This window comes from Dicentrarchus labrax, unplaced genomic scaffold (genome assembly GCF_905237075.1).
Source record: "Dicentrarchus labrax unplaced genomic scaffold, dlabrax2021, whole genome shotgun sequence".
In the NCBI taxonomy this organism is placed as follows: Eukaryota; Metazoa; Chordata; class Actinopteri; family Moronidae; genus Dicentrarchus; species Dicentrarchus labrax.
In genome coordinates, this window is record NW_026136722.1 from 8,197,506 (window position 1) to 8,217,333 (window position 19,828).

The 19,828-nt window shown below is 41.4% G+C and overlaps 1 protein-coding gene across 1 annotated transcript in view; it reads right to left on the reverse strand.

Annotated features, from left to right (window-relative positions):
* cyth3b (cytohesin 3b) overlaps nucleotides 1-14,700 on the reverse strand; it is a 38,168-nt gene extending 23,468 nt beyond the window's left edge. The window contains exon 1 of the mRNA XM_051388863.1: nucleotides 14,330-14,700. Coding sequence (XP_051244823.1) covers nucleotides 14,330-14,348 — 19 coding nt within the window. The 5' untranslated portion in view covers nucleotides 14,349-14,700. The remainder of the gene's footprint in view (nucleotides 1-14,329) is intronic.
* Nucleotides 14,701-19,828: the final 5,128 nt, after the last annotated feature.

The window sequence follows — 19,828 nt, forward strand, 5'->3', positions numbered from 1 at the left end:
ATAAAACTGCCAAAGAAGCTCGTATTCGCTTCATAAAGGCATCTGGATATTTATCTCAATGATGATAGGGTTTTGGCCTGCATGTCCCATCACATCGCTGCACTGACGTTGCAGCAACGAGCAGCAGAATGCACTAGTTTTAAATACAATCCACTCACCTCAAGAGTATAAACTACAACTTTTGTGAGGCTGGAGCCACTCCAGTCCACAGTGATTAGGTTACTGTCCACTTTCCTGAGTCACTTTTACCAAAAAAAACAACAACATTATTCTGACATTTGTAATCATCAGATTTGCGTCCATGACTGGGCCCTTTTATCATGTTAAGAAGTAGTGACTCAGGAGTCCACTTATACACTGTATCAAACTGCATATGCTGGAGTAAAAACTAGACATAAAGAAGACTTTGCTGCACTTTCTGCTCTAATAACAATGGAACAAAGATCTGCCAAAATCGTCTCAATCCATTATGGTCCCTATCTTCCAAGATGTTTTTCCTTTGCGTTAATAAAGCTTGACACCATTGGGCTAGTTTCCCATTTGCCTCAGGCTTTAATAATATTGATTTCGCACACGTATTAAAAAAAATCATGATTTACGCCATCATTTCATCAGTAAAACAAAAAATGTTGGAACTTTGTGATCCGCTAAACCAAGCAACAGCACATTTCAATCCACTGCCAAATGAAAATCTTGGGTGCAAGACAACCACCTTAATCTTTTACTTTTTCCAGACAAACTTCATGCTATTCCTCTTTCACAGAGGTCAGTAGAGGTCTTTTGCTCCACTGTTAATTAAGAGTAAAAAGGGGGACAAAGATCAACAAAAGAGTCAAGAGCCATGCTAGTGGCTCTGTGAGGCTGTACAAAGCAGTGCTTTGAACTAAACACTAACGTCAGCATGTTGACATGCTCACAGTAACAAAGTTAACATGCTGATGTTAAGCAGTTATAAAGTTCTTAGCTTAGCATTTCAGCATGCTAACATTTACTAATTAGTACTAAACACAAAGTACAGCTGAGGCTGATGAGGAATGCCATACGTTTGGTGGTATTTGGTCATAAATCAAAGTATTGGACAAAATAAAAATGTGACCTGATTATGGCACCGCATGAAAGTCACCAAAAATATTTCCTGAGGTGGAAATGATGTCTGTACCAAAATTCAACAGTTGTGGATACATTTCACTCAAGAGTGAACTTCAAGGTGGCGCCAGAAGAAATAGTCAAGTGACCAACAAAGTCATTAGGATTCATCCTCCGTGAAACACGTTTGTGCAAAATGTTGTGCCAGTCCATTTAGTAGATGACTTGAGATATTTTACAGGATAAGTGGGGTAAGTTAAAACAGAGAAGTCACAGAGTCAGCACAGTCAACAGGCATCATCCTCTGGGAACAATGGATGACTGCACCAAATTTCATGGCAATCTGTCCAATAGTTGAGATACTTCCATTTGAATTAAACAGCTAAAAACAAAGAAGGTTGAAAAGTTCCACCAGCATCTGCAGAACAACCTCCCACGTGTCTCTTCAGAAAGAACTAAAGCTGCTAAGACTTTCATCCTTATAAACACTTCTGATGTGAAAAACACATTGTTGTCCTTGGATGAAACACTTATTGGAAAATATCTGATGCAAGACATCTGAGTTTCATGTTTCTATTGAAGTAACCCATATCATATGTGAACTTTTGTCACAAAGTGTCCCAGAAAAGCCTGTCAAATGGGAAAAAAGGTCTCTTTCTACTGTTTATTTGCCTTAAAGGAATTACCGAATGTTTTCAAAGTCTGCAGCACTCATTTGTTGTTAGCTCTCATCTCAGAAGAGACGTCCACAATATTCCCTTTATGAAAATTAGATTACAACGGAAAATCAGAGGTTACATCAAACACAACATGCCTGTTTGATTCTTCAAAGCCTCAAAGACCCCATAACACAATCCCTTGAAGCAAGACAGTCTCTTCACAGAACCCAATGGTCTCAGTCACTTATGCGTGAACAAGTACTGCGTTTTGCCAAATGTTACTCTAAAATAAATGCTTCCTCTTCCCCTTTTGATTCGAAAAACAGCCTCTGATTGGTTTATTTTTTGGCCATCGTTTGTCATGATCCTTGGACAAATTAGTTGAGTGGCTTTGGCAGCAGGACCCCTTGTTCTTTATCTTCGCTCAATTACGAGCATGGCTGCGAGCACAAAGGGTCTTTCATTATGATTGTTGATCTTACATCACGCATCATTTCCTCTACAGCAAAGTATTGGATTATTTTCACTAAATGTATATTTTTATTGATTTTCTACACAGTTTTGCACATGCTTATCTGTCCGTCTGCCTGTCAGCTGCAGACACTGAGACCTTTCTTATCTTATCACCCAGTTTACATCCTGCTCAGACTTTTGATTTTTCCACAGTGAGAGCCAAGAAATTTGAAAAGGAAGATGGTGATTTTGACAGTCTGCCATTTCTCTAAAACGCAACACGACCTGCAGGTTGACGGCGATAGTGAAGGTATGTCAGTCTTGTTGGATGTAATTCCCTTAGTAATCTCACACTCGGTCTAGACAAGAGCTTTCCTAATGGACCATGGATTCAGCTGTTACACAATACTACACCTACTGATGAGGCCAGACTAAACCCTGAAGAGATTTCTGTTCGCCGGATATAATGGCAGATCTGTTGCGATGACAGCCATGCTCACAATGTCACCTTTCCCTACCAGCATGCACGACTGATCACAGGACAGCTCAATAAGGCAGTTTACAACATGATAAAATCTCTTTTAGAAACCTGATAGAAGAGCTGAGAACTTCACAATTATTGTTTACTGTTAGCATTTTAACAAAAGTGCAGTTTTGCTTTCACGACTGTCCAACCATTTTACAAGACAAAAGCAGAGATTTATGGAAAAATTAGGAAAAATTATATGATTTTCCCCTATTTTAGTGACTATCTTGTAGCGTCGTAGATTTATCCTACAAATACTTGGGTTTGTCCTGACACCAGTTAAGTAACAACTCTTCCTAAACTGGGCTCAGAGCATTAAAACTTTAATCATCGTAAACTGAATATACAGAACTGAATGCTGGCATAGTAACAGTAACTAAGGGGGTAATGTATGATTGAGTTGTGTTTAAAAAAATGTATCAGGCGAGTAAACCAGGCTGCTGTGAGATCAGGGCATAGTCCTCCAGGAACACTTAGGGCGTCTGTAAGGACTCAGGAAATAACTGTCTTACCGGCCTACGGTCTGGTATGGAGGCCCTGAGCAGACAAACAGAACTTAAACACAAAGACTGCAGAGGAGGCAAGCAGCACAGGCTGTTTATATTGGGTTAAGGCCTTAAATACGGACAGGAGTAAAGCAGAGATACACGACAGACAGACTGCCAAGTAGGACTCCACTTCTGCTTTTATTATTCCAAGACAGCAGGAAGGAGAGGAGGCGGATGAGGAGGAGGAGAGAAAGAAAAAGAGTTCATAACAGAGTTAAAACCTGAGCCAGGATTTCTTTATTACACAAAATATGTGGGTGGTTCAGGTCAGGCCATCACTCTTTCCCTGGTTCTGTGTAAAGGGGTTTTCCAGATTATGAGCCTCTGCACATAGAAGCCCTTTCTTTAGCCTCTTATCTTAAATCTCACGCTGATTAGAAGTAAACATCAGTTCTGATTCTTGCATCATCTCCAAAGAGGAGCAAACTCCTTGTTTTTTCCGACACAAGTACACGAAATACTGCTATTGCAGGGAAGTATTCAAGGTGGATGGTGGGGGCTTTAAGTCCAAAACACAGGTTTGGGATACCTTAATTAAAAACAATTCCTCATTACACTGGTAACAAAAGTAATCTCAGCAGCATTAAGGTTCTTTAAAAACGTATTTGCTGTTGCGAATTAGTAACAGGTCTATAGAAAAAAAGAACTTTAGGAAGGTTGATGCATTTGTATGTTTAGCTAAATGAACAAGAGCAGCTGGGATTGTATGAACCTTCCCAACTGAAATATGAATAACACTGCATCCGTTCTCAGTCAATACACAGTATTTCTTTTTATTTGCTTTAACTTTCTTGAGATCAACTTGGCAGCAGGATAGTGCAATGTTAGCCTCCCTCAATTGCTATAATCAATATTTTTATAAAAAACTAGGTATCACAATTTGGGCAATGCGAAAGGGATTAATTCGTGATAATGAACCTACAGAGAATTATCACCTGATTCTGCAGCTACCTGCTGCTTTACAGAGCTTCATAGTGAGTTTCAGCTCATTGTTCAGCTGTACGGCTGCAAATTTACTGTTTTGGTTCACTCTCAATGTTCTCAAAGCTTCGTTTTAAGCAGAAAAGCTCTAAAAATACACTGCACTCTACCTGCTCAGCCCCAAACAGCAGACAGTTATAAACTAGCTGGTGATAGTCGAACATTTAGCGGGTACAGAGCCAGATAAATCCCTCAGGAGTTGGTAAAGACCAAAAACAGAGCTACAGCAAGAGTGAATATTGGAATTAAATTCACCAAATGGCCAAAAACATGACTCGATAATGTTGCTCAGTAAATGCTGGATGTGTAAATAAGCAACTGTATGCCATATCAACTTCAGGTGATGATATCTCAGTGTTGCATTCACAACTCGTTTCCTCTGCAGCAAAGTGGCCAAAAAACTCAGTTATTGCAGGTTAAAAGTAACACCACCAAACTATGAAGAGAACTTATATCCAATAGCTAAAAGAAGATGGAACAATTGCTTAATCAATAAATTTTAAGCTAGATAATTACTTCATAATCCGTACATGGAAAATTAGCAAACATTTAAGAACTTTCTTGTTACAGCATGCTGGCTTGCCGGGAGGTTTTTAGGAGGTTAGTAGCCTTACTCATTATTTTCTTAAAAATTACAACATGAAATTCTTCATATAATCCCCTGTGCTTATAGCCTGCAGCTAATAGAAGTAATACAGGGAGAACACAGGAGGGAAATCTGATGTGAAAGAGATATGAAAAGAGCAACTGGGCAAAACACAGGAAGAGTATCCTGTACTTCCTCTTTGCATACAATTACATAAAACTGCTTTCCGTGTAACACATTTGAATATCTAATGTTTTAATCTATAGGAAAACTAGCAAACTGATTTCCTCTTCCTTTAAAATGCCGGTAGGGAGTGACAGGTGCTGGGAATACAATGTTTTACCATGAAACTAAGCACATGTATGGCCTCTTGACAGCTCAGAGGCATGTATGACGCCCACAGATCTCCTGGGAGCTTTAGCAATGGAGAGCTGCTGATGTTTTCAATATCACTGACTGACATTTCCCTGAGGGAAAAACAATAATTACTCATTATTGCTTCGTCCATTTATGAGGAGACTGATTGTGGAGCATTTGCATCATGTTCTTTCTGGCCATTACGTTATCAAGCACAAAAAAGCTTTTTTCAAGGTTAGCTGTAGTGCATGTGTTGACTCCATGATGGAAACTCAGCATGACAGAGGTCAAACAAAGAGATTAAATACATGTGTGAAGGAATCTGTGCCTAAGAGCCACTGTAAATCACTCGCCCTCTGAGATACCCTCTGGCCAGTTTATGTCTGTCTGTGTGTGTGTGTGTGTGTGTGTGTGTGTGTGTGTGTGTGTGTGTGAGTGTGTTTTACAGTGGTCATGACCCACTCAAAGCCACAGCAGATTATCAATCACATCCAATCATCATCTGTTGTAGCACTGACATTGACGCATCACGAGTTATGAGAATGTGGACAAGGAGAGAAAGTGTGTGTGTGTGTGTGTGTGTGTGTGTGTGTGTGCGTGTGTGTGTGTGTGTGTGTGTGTGAAAGCACCTCAAGTACAACTGTGAGTCGAGCTGCCATTGTCCCTGTAGAAAGACCGGGTTATCGATGCCCTTGTGGACTATTCCGGAGCCTGTTGCCCTGACCTGCTCTGTCGAGGCCATTCATTCTACATTTCACAGTCTTTAGTACAGCAACAATAGGCAGCCTATCTCTGAAAACAATTCCACACTTAAAGGGTCAGGGCAAAGGAAAATAGACTAAAAATAATGAGGAGTAAGGAGAAGAAAATCCTGGTGACACACCATACTATAAATCACATGACAGACCAGTTCCAGTGTCAGGAATAGAAAACACAAGGGAGGGTGTCTCTCTTTTTCCTTTCAGGGCTGCCTTTTTTGTCATGGTTGAAACCTGTTTATAAACACTATATGTGTGTATGTGTTCGTGTGTGTGTGTGCGTGTGTTTATGTGTGTTTCACTCCAGTAGGGAAGTGACAGTGAGCCAAGCCCCTGACCTATAATCCACTAACTGTCATCCATATCCCTCCCCACTTGATCTCCTCCATTTGTCTACGCATGGAGAGGGCTCGCAGCCCACACTAATCCTCTGTGTGCACACCATACAAAGAGATGCACATTCATATACGCACACGCCTCCACAAGTAAAATTAAAAAAAATGGAAGTAGAGAAGCATGAGGTATACACAGCTGGGCTGAGCCTTGCACCACTAACCTACTTTAAGAATCTGCAGCATCCGCTTCCGTATCAGTCTCTCTTTGAATCTGTGCCACTGCTGCATGTCTCCATCTCCATCTCTCTCTACTAAACATATACAAACAGACTTGCTGTACCAACACACCGGCACAAGCACACACGCACACACATGCACGTGTATGTACTGACAGGTTGCTCAGGAGCCAATGTGTCACATGGTCATCCCGCTGTGCTGTTTGTAGCCATTCTCTGTGACAAACAGAGCACCGCTGTCATTCTGAATAGCACGGAGCCGATGATGGGGAACGTGGAGGGAAAGACTATATGACTGCAACAACCTCAGCCTCCTTCACAGCACCAGCGGCGCAGTCACAGCTCATCCTCTCTCCCTATGAAAGAAGAATGAATTTTGCATGATGCAGCAGCATCTTAGCAAAAAAGGGAGTGGGGGTAGGGGGTGGAAACATGCCCATTTTGCAAAAAAGGACGAAAAAAAAAAAAACAGAGTTCTGGCAAAAGACTGAGGATGTGCTGTAGTAGTTTACTGACACATTGACCCCCCTGAGTAAGTCACAGAGTGTTACAAATCCCTTCTTAAAAGCAGTACTGGCATTGAAGTGGCAGTGCCACGAGCCCCAGGGGGGAGACAAGAGGGCTGTAAGAGGCTGGAGGATGGCCAGATGCTCTAAGCACACACACACACACACACACACACACACACACACACACACACACACACACACACACACACACACACACACACACACACACACACACACACAGACGAGATGTCCAAGAGTAGAGTGGACTACAGAACTGAATACAAAGGTGGATTAGAAGAAGTGTTGTGTGTGCCTAAATCAGACCTGAATCAAAATATTCAAGTGTAGGAGACATTTTTGTATTTTGTGGGTCCTGCCTCTTCTTATCTTTTGATTAAAAAACTAAAATAAATACTCAGTATTCTTACTAAAGTTTTTCTTCAATACACCCTTACCTACAACTACGAGACATACATTATTCAGAGCCATTGAGATTTAACTAGGGGCCTTCTCAACTAATGATTCAAATCATCAATGTTTAAGGGACAGACTCAGGGTTTTGATCATCTTAGATTAGATTAGCTCACTAGGAAGGAGAATAGAGCAGAGGGAGAACACAGAATAACAACAATGTAAATGCAACCATAAAAGATATTTCATATGACTGTGATGTGACGTATCAAAGTGACATTGAGGAGGCTAAAAGAAATATACCTGGCCGAAATCTTGCTTGTTGCTTGCTTGAATTTGGTTGAAAGTTGATAATGTAGGGAAAGAATAATAGATTTATCTGGAAAATTCACTCCTCTCGTGAGAGTCAAAATATTTTTGACAATAAATTAGAAAACATGGAACATTTAGTTAGGATGATGAGCAAATGAGAATGCACAGTAAATACTAGGGCGGCAGCTAAAGCTTATTTTAATATATTCCCATTATTTTCTTGATTAATCCAACAGCCTAAAACCCAAAGATATTCAATTTACTTCGATGTAAGACAAGGAAAAGCAGCATTTGAGAAGCTGAAACAATAACATTTTTGTTTGAAACTTAATTTTCTATCGATCGACTGATTGTTGCAGCTCTAGCATGTCTGCTTGTGTTATCTTGTATTGTGTATTTGTACAACTGTGCTGTGCTACGGAGAAGCAACATTAGTGTGTAATGTTGCTTCTCTGAGTTCTGAGAACCCAACAGAAAATTAGAATATCAAAATGACAAGTTCAACCTCTAGCAGAAGCTGAGCCGGAGGGCGTACAAGAAGATGGATGGAAAGGGAGCTTAAGTGGAGATGTCAAATCCTTCCATAGAGGAATGAAGAGGTACCATCATGAATCATCACTTTACAATCACAAAAGTCGAAACTAATCTTTGGATTAAGTGAAAAACCAGAGTAGCGGGGTGATATTACATCACCTGTATGTCTGTGTTAAAAATCCCCGTTGTATAATGATGCTGTCTGCCAGCATGGTTTTAGTAGAGTAAACCAGAGACCACTGAGAGTGTGTTGTGTTTCCAGAGTGTGAGGCACTGGATGTACTGGCAGTCAGAGGGGGATACACCTTTTTCCTGCATCTTCAGCAGGTCAAATAATCTTTGTGCACTTACATAATTGTTCCAACCCTCCCTTTTCCTGTCCACTTTGCTCGGCCTTCTCTTCCCTTTCCGACAGACTTCACACACACACACACACACACACACACACACACACACACACACACACACACACACACACACACACACACACTTATATGGAAGCCATGAACCCAGACTCCCACAAAGGCCCAAGTGGAGCAGGACGTTCTTTGCCTGAAATTCACTTCAGCACATGACTTCAGACTCCTGGGACCTTCAGCACACTCAGATTTTTTCTTTCCAAAGAGGAGAAAAATAGCTCGATTTGCCTCACAACTCCCCTCCACGAGCCCCTTGATGGTCTTAATGCCACAAAGACAGATCCCAATCTGTGACTCCGTTGAGCAGCAGACCTTTACTGCACAGCGCTGCCTGTCAGATGAAGAGGAAACTGGATACTTTCCTAAAAACCCCTGTGTGCTTTTCCTACTCTGCTCCAGACGAAAATTAAGTCTTGCCATCAGCGTCATAGCCATTTATAAAAGTACTTCAAACCCTTTTTTTTAGGGCAGAGAAAACAGAGCGAGGTCCAGGAGGATTTTGCACACACGCCTCATGTTCACTTCAAACTTAGCTTAGCTTTTACTCTACTTTAAGTACTAAAGCAGTCCAAATCCAGAAAGTTGACTTCCATATGGGGTCAGTCTGTCTTAATGTCTGTTGAGTCCAATTTAAACCACTAAGGGGATGTCATGGGTAAATGTAATGTGCTATCTGATACTCAGGGAGGCCAAACTCAACAAGGGCCCTCTGTGTTCACTGACCTTTTGTCAAAGATGAAACACGCACACAGACTTCAGTCTGTAACGTCGAGCCACATACAGAAGCCAGAAGTCTTTTCTATCTCCTCATCAGCTTCTCAAAGCAGTTACTGAGCCGTGGTGAGCTGGACTGCTGGTGCATGGTGAGCGTGTGAGAGCGCACAGCAGTCAAAACAGAGAAAACACACACTCTTTGACAGAGGTGAGTCACACTGGTGGAGAGAGGGAGAAACTGGGAGACTTTCATATAACATTATCTTAAAATGCAGAAGAAACACTAGACATGCCTGTTGAAGATATTAAACACACACACACACACACACACACACACAAAAACCCTGAAAATCATTCTCACTGGCAAATCAGAGCAAAAACATTTTGACATTTACGGAAATACATTTAGTCGCTCCCTTGCCAAGAGTTAGATGAGAAGATCAATGCCGCTCTAATGCTAAATATGAAGCTACTGCCAGGAACCAGTTAGCTTAGCTTAGCACAGAGACTAGAAACAGAGGGAAACAGCTAGCCTGGCTCTGTCTGAAGGTAACAAAAATTCCCCTGCCAGCACACTTTTAGTCTTTTTTGTTGAATTAGAACAAAAACCAAAGTGTAAAAATGATAAGTTGTGAGGGAACTGGAATGAAACTGAGGGAAGCAGCAAAATCTGAGAACCTGAAACCAGCAAAGAATGTCTGGGACAAATAACAAACTATTAATCCATTAATTATGTGTTGATCGACCAATCGATTCAGCCCTAGCATAAAATCAACGAAAAATATAGCTTTTGGGTCTCAAATTTGGAGATCAGTCAGGTCAGGTCTTAAAAATGTGTTTATGGGCCAAGTTGAGCTCTCAGTTATAAAGCAGAGCACACTCACAGCTTGCAGGAGGTAGGCCATATTTTTAAATGTCCTACAGTAGCCTAATGTTTCACCATTTAACAAAATACACCTGTTCTTTTGATCTTCTACACAAGCCCCAACTCCTAAACATACCTGAATTTAACAATAACATTTCAAGAGTGGAAAATTTGAAGTTTTAATTTTTATAAAAAGCTATCCCTTCAACAGCAGACTGCTCATGAAAATCTTGTTATTGCTACATGAATTACCTTCCACTGTAAGTCACCAGACTTTTTGAACGGAGGTAACTTATACAGAAGTTTATTGAGATTTAGGCCTCTACTTCATCGTCCCTCTGGGGCTCCCTAACATCCTGCAGGGCCCTCAGGTCCTTCACCGTCACACAGTGTGCATACTGACCCTCACTGCCTGCCAGAGCCTCCTCATGCTTGAAGTAAAAATCCACAGCCTACCACGTTCCTGAGAGCCACAATTCTCTCAGATATCTGCACTACTATTAAAGGTAGTGCTATTAAAGCATGATTTGTTCCTACGCTCCATGAAGACTTCAGGACGCTCCTCTCTGAGCCACTTGACAGCGTGTGGGCTGCAGGGAAAAAGACAGCAGCTGCAAATCTACTCCAAAGACAAAAACACAAATCCTGAACGTAGCAGGAAGCTGTTGGCACTGTCCTGGTGCCGGCAGATGAATGGCTTGGAGATCTCAAAGCCCAGCGCGTCGTGTGCGTCTCTCCTCGCCTGAGTTGGGCTGCAGTGTGCCATAACCCCACAGACCACACACTCACACACAAACACACACACAGAGAACTGCCAAGTATAAATGGCTGGTTTTCACGGTGTGTAAATAGAGCGGGTCTGTAGCCAAACACTCAAGCCGTCATAAGGCGTGCTGTGAAGCCAGTGTCTAGCAAAAATGCCCTGATTCATACCATATGGGCATCATTCATGAAGTCTCCTTTGAACGCTGAGCACAAATAACAGATATTACACTGAAGCAGAGAACGCAGAGATACTGTAGGTGTACATCTGATAGAGTCAGTCATGCAAAACAAGAATGTGTTACAGTAAGCTATACTCAGTCTGCTCAGTCAGACAGGCTTGACTGTAGCAAAGCTTTGTGGGCTCTTGTCAGCCTATTGTCCATTGAGCAACTATTGTGGCAGAAGGCATTGTATTGTTGACTGTCATGCGTGTCAGATGGATTGCCATGGACCTGCTTTCTCTAAGCCTTGTACAGTACAGCCAACTGTGCAGGAAAGTAACTGACATGAGAAAAAAAAAAACAGAAAATTAGATACAGGAAAATCAAGAATCCAAACAGGAGAAATAAAGCAAAAAGAACCAACCAACACTGCCATCCACAAAGCCATGAGAGGTAATGGTATTAGGTCTCTTCAACAGATTTCAAGCAGGTGAGAGTGAAAAAACATACAGAGGGAGATGGAAAAGAAATGAAAACTGAATCCCCATCAAAAGTGAGACCTGGTTTGATGGATGGCCGGAGACCGCTCGCTGTTCTGTGAGTTAATTATGACAGAACAGAAGGACTTTCACTGGGAGAAACTCCTTTAATACACTGGAGAATTGAGAATTCAATGAGAATATGTAGTCCACCGCCACTCTTCCTCACTGTCTTTCATTGGCGGTACTCCATACTTCTTGGGCCATTTTCCAACTTCTGCTCTGGCACTTCATCCCGCCTTATCCCCTCCACACACACACACACACACACACACACACACACACACACACACACTCCTGTCTCGCTCTCTCATTCCCTCTCAGACATCTCACCATCACTGCTACTACGACTGTGTCACACTTTCCATCCTCACGCCTTCCTCGCTGTCTATTCTCCATGTGACACCTCAGTGTCTCACTCTGTCCACCACTTTCTGTCCTCTCTCTCACTCAACTTGTGGCTTGGCAGTGTGTTTGTGTGTTTGGGTGTGTGTGTGTGTGTGTGTGTGTGTGTGTGTGTGTGCATGTGCGTGTGTGTGTGTGTGTGTGTCCCTTTGTGAGGAATGACTGCCAGATATTGAACTTTGTCATCCAACCTGCCACCTTGAGTATCTCCGTGCTTGTAATCAGCACTATCTACTTTGTTCTGCTACCCTGACTCCGCTGTGGGCTCATGTGTGGGTGTACAGGTGCTACATTTTTCTAATAAAAAATAGCAATTTGTGGATAATGATCTTAACGGTTCAACACAAAACTAAACTAAACAAAAAGAAAACAGGAGCTCTGCAGCCTTTTTTTCTGCAGCATCAAGGACACTATTTATTCCAAATGAGGGCGGACTGTGGCATAAATCAGACACTCACACCTGCTCACACGTACACATACACAAACTTATCATTCCAGGTCATGATCCATCCATCCATCTATCTTCACTGCAAACAGTGCCATAAGGGGGGAAAGGAGAAATTTAATTTGTGTGAGTGTCAGTGTGTCAGCATGCAGCCATGAATATATTTGAGTGCGAGCATGTGTGCGAGTGTGTGTTTTATGTGCTCCCGGCTGTTGTCAGCTATCCCTGGTTGGCATCACAGCACCATATGTCTGTCCGTGGGGCTGTGCTGACATGTGCCACCGCTGGAGGCCAGGCCGGCCGCACACAGCACAATGACAGCTTTATGCCCGCATGCCACGCATTGCAATACTCTAGCAAATAGTCACATCCTGCAGCTTTTGCACGCAGTGAGCATGTGAGGATGAACAGCCCTGACGCACAGAGGTGAGACAACATGAGTGATGGTTTCTCACCTGCAGGTTTAAATCTTGACCAAGCTCTGAGCGTGTGATTTTGTTCTGTTTGAAATTACAAGCTTAGCTGAGTTTGCTGATAACGGCAGGGGAGGGGGTGGACCTGAAATCTGATTAGCCACCCCTGGTCCCCCCTACCAGAGTCAAAAAGGGATGGTTGGCTTGATAGTATCATGGCTGATTACTGAACAGGCTTACCGGGTACAGGCTCAGGGGCCCCTGGACCACAACCTCAGTATGAAGTGATATTAAATGTTAGAAGTCACAACCACAAGAGACACAAATCGACCACAAAAAGACAGAAAACAAGCACAAAGATTCAGTCTTTATGTCTTGCTTTTACATCTGTGTCTACGTCTGTGTCCAGGGGCCAGTTGTCTCATTATCTGTCCCATGGCTGTAGGCTATTTGCAAAATAGCAGCTATTCATTGATACAATTCCATGATAATCTTTCTTTATTACACTGAATAAACAATGCAACTATTAATAAGGCACAGTTAGTTATTGCCAAGAACCGCGGCTTTACATATTTTCACAGTCAACACATTTACTCATTGTACAAATGAGCACAATGAAAAAGTTTCTGAACCCGTCTCTGTGCTGAACTGTGGAGTGGATGTAGTCCTCGGGCTCTTGTTGCAGCCAACACATTTTAAAAACAAACTCAGCTTTTGTCATGAGTCAATAAATGAGTCTGTGTCTCGTGGCTGTAGTCTGGTTGACAGACAGTGAGAGGACCTGTTGGGCCAGAGTGACACCAGCCCTCAGCTGACAAAGGCAAACACAAGTCTACTGGCCACAGTGCTAATATGACACTGATGATGCTTTATCAGTCAACAAAGCTGATACATTCAAGCCATATTTGAGTCTTAATCATCACCCTGGATGTAGATCAATATTTCTACCTTAACACATCCATACAATACATCAAACTGCTCTTGAGACCACCATGAGTGAGTGGGTTTTCTGCTCATTTATGTCAGTGATCTCTACCAGAAAATGCTGATGTAGGAAAGATGAATGAGGACAGATGAGATAAATGTTGCTGCATGTTGTCTGAAATAAACTCCATGTCAAGTCTAACACTACTGAAATTATAGGCCAAAGTTCCTATTATTGTTATTATTGCTATTATTATTATTACTATTAGCCTATTATTATTATATTAAATTGAGAGACACTATCAAGCTACATAGGCACATGTCTCCTGACTGTTAGTACTGAAATAGCTACAGTTAAGCGATCTGTATTGCATTGAATGAATCATACCTTGGTTGTCCTCGTCCATGATTGCAGCCTGTAAATCAAAATCAAAAATCCCCCCCACCAAAAAAAATAAAAAAATCGGTCCCAGAAACTTCCCTTGTACGATAAAAAAAAGGGGTCTAATTTGCAGCAAAATACGCGTCCTAATTTCCAGGACGCATTTGGTGCACAGGTTGTCTCACGGGCAGCGGCTTCTTTTAGGAAATGTTGTGGCCATTTACGCCTCACAGCCACGGCCGAGGCGGTCCCTCCGGTTCCGGTGAGCGGTGTGTCTCTGGAGCGGCAGCGGCGATGTCTTTTAGCACCACAGTGGCCGAGTATCGTTATCCCTCCAAATGCGCCTTCACTCCACTAGTATCGGGAGAGTAGTTGACATCGCTGCGTCAAGTCGGCCGACACGCGTCCGGAACCGAATGGGAAGTGCAGGTGACTTCGCCTTCAAAATAAAAGACTGTAAAGGTGTGACAGAAAGCGCGGTATTTGATTTTGGAGCCGAGAACCGGAAGTGTTTGTTGTTATTTCTGGGTACTTTGACACTATTTGTTAATCCCATCCCAGCTCCGCTACACAGCCCGTGCTGCGCGTCAGCAGTCATCGCTGATCAGCGCTCACGTGACTCCAGGCTATAGTGAGGTTATAATGCTTTCATTGATTATGCGACATGGTTTAATTGTGCTGAGAGGTTATATTTTAGTCAAGAATGTATGGGAATTTATATTAACATGTAGATCGGAAGAATTTATAATTAATATTACAGGGTGATTATTATACAGTTGTTGTCATAATTGATTGAATTGTAGATTTATTTCTGATGTGTGTATGACATTGTGTGTCAGTAAGTGTGTATTAGGCTTCAAATGTATTTTCAATCTTTATTTTCTTCACTCAGATGTGAGTTTATTAAGTAAAAATAAAAATGAGTTATGGTTGCTCTATTAAGAATACCACTCATACAATAAACACTTAGGCCTACTGTATATATTATATTGTATATGAGTTTACGCTCAGCTGACATTGTCATTAAGTTTTATCATTTTGAGGTTTGTACTATTGGTTGGACGAATCGATCTCCATCGATAAATGGAAAAAATAATCAGCAGATTAATCCATAATGAGTCCTATACAAAGTAGTTGTGGTGGTGGTCCACCTTGAATACTTTTACTTTTAATAGATGTTTTCCCACTAATATTTATGTACAATTTAAACATTTTCAATGCATTTTTACTAACAGCACACAAATACACTGTTAGTGAAAAGTGTAGTATTATTAGTACTTAAGTGCTCTGAATACTTCCTCCACCACTGAATACCAACATCAGATACTTTCAGATGTTTATGAATACATTTCCACACACAGATGAATATTTATTTGCTATCATATACAGACTGGTAGACACTAGGGTGGCATCTCCACGTTTCTTCTTATACTGTATCTTTCTCCATCTTTCATGTTGTGAAAGCAGGGCTTTATGGAGCAGGAACACAGGCAACACATTTTCAAGGAAAGATAGAAAGGTTTGTGGGGAATATTGTGTGCGATTCAGCAAATTAACCCAAAAGATCTCAAAATACTGAAAAATAGCACATTGCATCAATATACTCTGAGCAGGTACCAATCCAAAATATAAAAGACTGATTTCAGGTCAGACTATGAGGATTTGTAGATGAGACTCTTACATAAGCAGGTAGAGCCATCAGACTAGGAAATAGTGGGATGAAGTTCACACACAGAAAGAGAGAGAGCTTTACAGAGCTTGTTTCTACAACACACATGGTTTCAATTATAGCATTCCTGCCTCCGCAAAGAAGGAGGGGGTCTCACTTCCTGTGTGCATTACTCCAATGGTCAAGCATGAACAGATGTTTTAATGTATTCAGTCATTTGTTTATTCATAGGTGTCTCTTTTGGACAAATGTTTCATTCTCAATCCTCTGTTCTAAACAAAGTGACGGTCTCCAGACATAACACCAACAATTCTCCTGTCACTATTTCTTAGAGTTGTGAGGTTAAGGCTATAACTTAACAATGTATTTGTTTTAAGTGGAAGAAAAAGCAAATCATTTGGCTAATTTTCCATGTCTAATCAGATTGACTGATAACTGCTACTGCAGACATTTGCATGTTCACTTTTAATGGATTGTTATACTGCCAGCTGATATAAACAGAAATAAATCACCTTAAGTTTGCTTCCTCCAAATGAGTAATAGTAACAGGGGATGAGCAGACATTTTAGAGGCTAAAATGAGTCATTCACATAAGCAGGGTCAAGTTCACATAAGCAGGGCCAAAAGATTACACAATCCACTGAACCCCTTCGATCCAGCGCGATCCAGTCTTCTGCTGGATGACAAGAAGGAGAGAAACTGGAGACCTACAGCGAGCTTGTGAAGTTACACCTGGATAAACGCCCCTACCGTGGTGGGTAAGTGTGACTATATCAGCTCTCCAGGAATGGCTGGATATTTGGATACATGCATCCAGACAGTGTTTGTTTTCTCTGCATTCTGGCATGAAGCGTGGGCTGTGAAGACCTAACCATGTGTTTTTAAAGGAAATTCCTGGAGATGTCGCAAAGAGATGTGTATATTGTATTTCTTGGTAAGTTTGAATCTGATGCTGACTGAGAATGAGAAAACGAGGAAATAGGGGGTGTTTTAGTGAGGGGAAATCTGGGTGAAGCCCCTCCAGTTTGGAGCCAAGGAAGAGTCTTTGCCACTTCAATTCCACTAGTTATGAGGTTTTACATACAAGGTGGATTGATGCAAAGTAGTTACCACACAGAGCAAGCCCTGCTTTGAATATTCTCTGTGCTACAAGTGGAAAATAGGTCATATGCATAATGTTGGCAATAGCTTTGGGAATATGCTTAGACAAATAAAGAGTTACTGTCCATTTATGTCAGTGCCGGACCTGGTCAAGCAGAGCGTCCTCATTGTGAGGCGGAGTAAGTTCCATTAAAAGCAATTAGATCCCTCAGTCTGTCTTCCTGGCACACAAACACACTCAGTACGCTCTATTCCACATAAATGTCATGCTAATGTGTTTATGAGTCATAAGAGAAATCTCTCACTGTGGCCCAGATACCCTCATGATGAGAGGGAATGTGAGCACACACAATTTAAAAGCTGTGAAATCAACAAAATTTTAATTTGGTTCAGTCGATTTAGAGCACGTTACACTTAACTGGACTCTTTCACCTCCAAACCGCGGAACAAAGGCCACGAAGTCATAGCATGGCTTGAAGTGAACAAGCGTGGGGTATTAGGGCCGTCTGACCCATACCCCCAGGGGGACACACGTCTGGCAGATTAGGGCGACCATCATGGGAAACGTCTGTGGTACTCCTGACTGACTTCACGTGACCTGATTGAGCAGTCAGAGCTCTTCATATGCTCCAGTCACCACGGCAATGCCCAGAGGGTGATCACCTACTCTCTTTAAAACTGATGACACCCCCCACCCACAATTACACACACACACACACACACACACACACACACACACACACACACACACACACACACACACATGCACAAGGAAGAAATTGTGGTTACAACCTTGTGAATTATAGGACCTTGTTGAGGTTATTAATTTGAGACATTGAAGCTGTGATGCAGTGAATTTCATTTCAATTTGGAGGTGAGTACCACCCACTTTGGTCCACACTGAGATTTTAACTATTGGATGGATTGCCATTAATGCTCAATAGTTTTCACTTATCCTGTGAAATAATTCCACATCTGACAGATGAATTGGCACAAAATTTGGTACAAACGTTCATGGTTTGCAAATGATGCATCCTAGAAACTCTGACTTTCCTAATTTGCTAATTTGGAAATGTCAGCATGCTAAGCTAAATTAAGATGATGAACATGATGAACTTTATAATTGCCCATGTTGTTGTCAACGCACTATTACATAATACTTTGTTTGTTTGTTTGTTTGTTTGTTTGTTTGTTTGTTTGTTTGTTTGTTTATGTGGTAGCTAGGGAGATTCAAGCCTTGAAGCTACCGCTATTGAGGTTCAGCAAAATATAGAGGAAACATAAGACGCACGTTTTAGTTGATGAAATGTTCAAACATTGTTTTATTAGGTGTGTAATGACTACACATTTTTGCAATTGGACATTGTAAGAATCCCTTTAACAACAATGATAAATGAAAATGTAAAAAAATAACCGTTATTTCTTTACATATAATTTTTTGTCAAAGCTACAGGGAGCCACTGAAGAGGGGCCACATGCAGCTCTGGAGCCGACCACTGATTTAGCACAAAGCACTGTGGCGCTAGCAATGGCTGTACTCTAAAATCACACATTGAATTTCACCACAGAAATACTCTGATTTAATAATTTTTGCCCCCTTTTGTGAGGCTGATCCGGAAGTGATCTTTTTTCCACTGATGTCTGGGAGTTCCCCGTCCATCTTCCTCTATGTGTTAATAACCCAAATCATGGGATAGACTGCCCAAAACCAGGAGATGTGATGAGGTTTTCACGCCTCCTTCCTGTTGTGGAAGGTAAGAGGGGGTTAATCTTTGGGTGTGTGTGACAGAGGTCACAGGAAGCAGAGGGCAGCAGGATTTCCTCCTTCCTTGGCGTTGGTTTAATATCCAGCTCCGCATCTCGACCACTTCTTTCCTGCCGCCATCTGATCGAAGGGCAAAGTTGACTTGATTTTTCTGTATCCAAGGACACATATGAGTAGAGTCTTTATTTGGAGTCTGCTGGGCACAAAGGCAGCAGTGTATACCAGAGAACCTGTGTGTGTGTGTGTGTGTGTGTGTGTGTGTGTGTGTGTGTGTGTGTGTGTGTGTGTGTGTGTGTGTGTGTGTGTGTGTGTGTGTCTACATTTAAAGTACAATCCTCCAAGCCCTGCTGTGGTGTCATAACAAGCCGTAAAGGTTATTCCTATAGCATATAGTTAATTCTCAAACTTTACAAAAAAGGTTTTACACCCCAAATACTCAACTATGAAATGAAAACCTATCATGATTATCAGTTACTGAAGATGTTATTCTAGTGATTATCAGATTATGTGACGACGGTACTGCAGTATAAGAGTGCAACATGCTGGATCAAACAATAACATAAAAGCATGAAGCATCAATAGCTGAACTATGATCCTTTAATACCTCTCTGTGATATATAAAAATATAAGCTGTTAAGTCAAATGCAGCCAACAATTTACACAGATAATGTAAACCTATCATTATATTCAATATACTGATGCTGCTGGAAAGAAAATGCTGCAAAATAAAGAGTAACATTTACGTTTTTTGAGACCGTCCATCACAGAGCTTATTATGAAATTAAAGACTTAATACAAATACAGATTTTTCATGCTGTGCACAATTTAAAACTGTGTTTATCCAACAAATGTATGTAGGAGTGTAAATTATTTTTAAAAAAGAGGAAAGTTCACAATATGAAAACAGTAAAATGTCACACTAGCACCTCCCCAGAAGAAACACATATTTGAATGCTCTTTTGGTTGTATG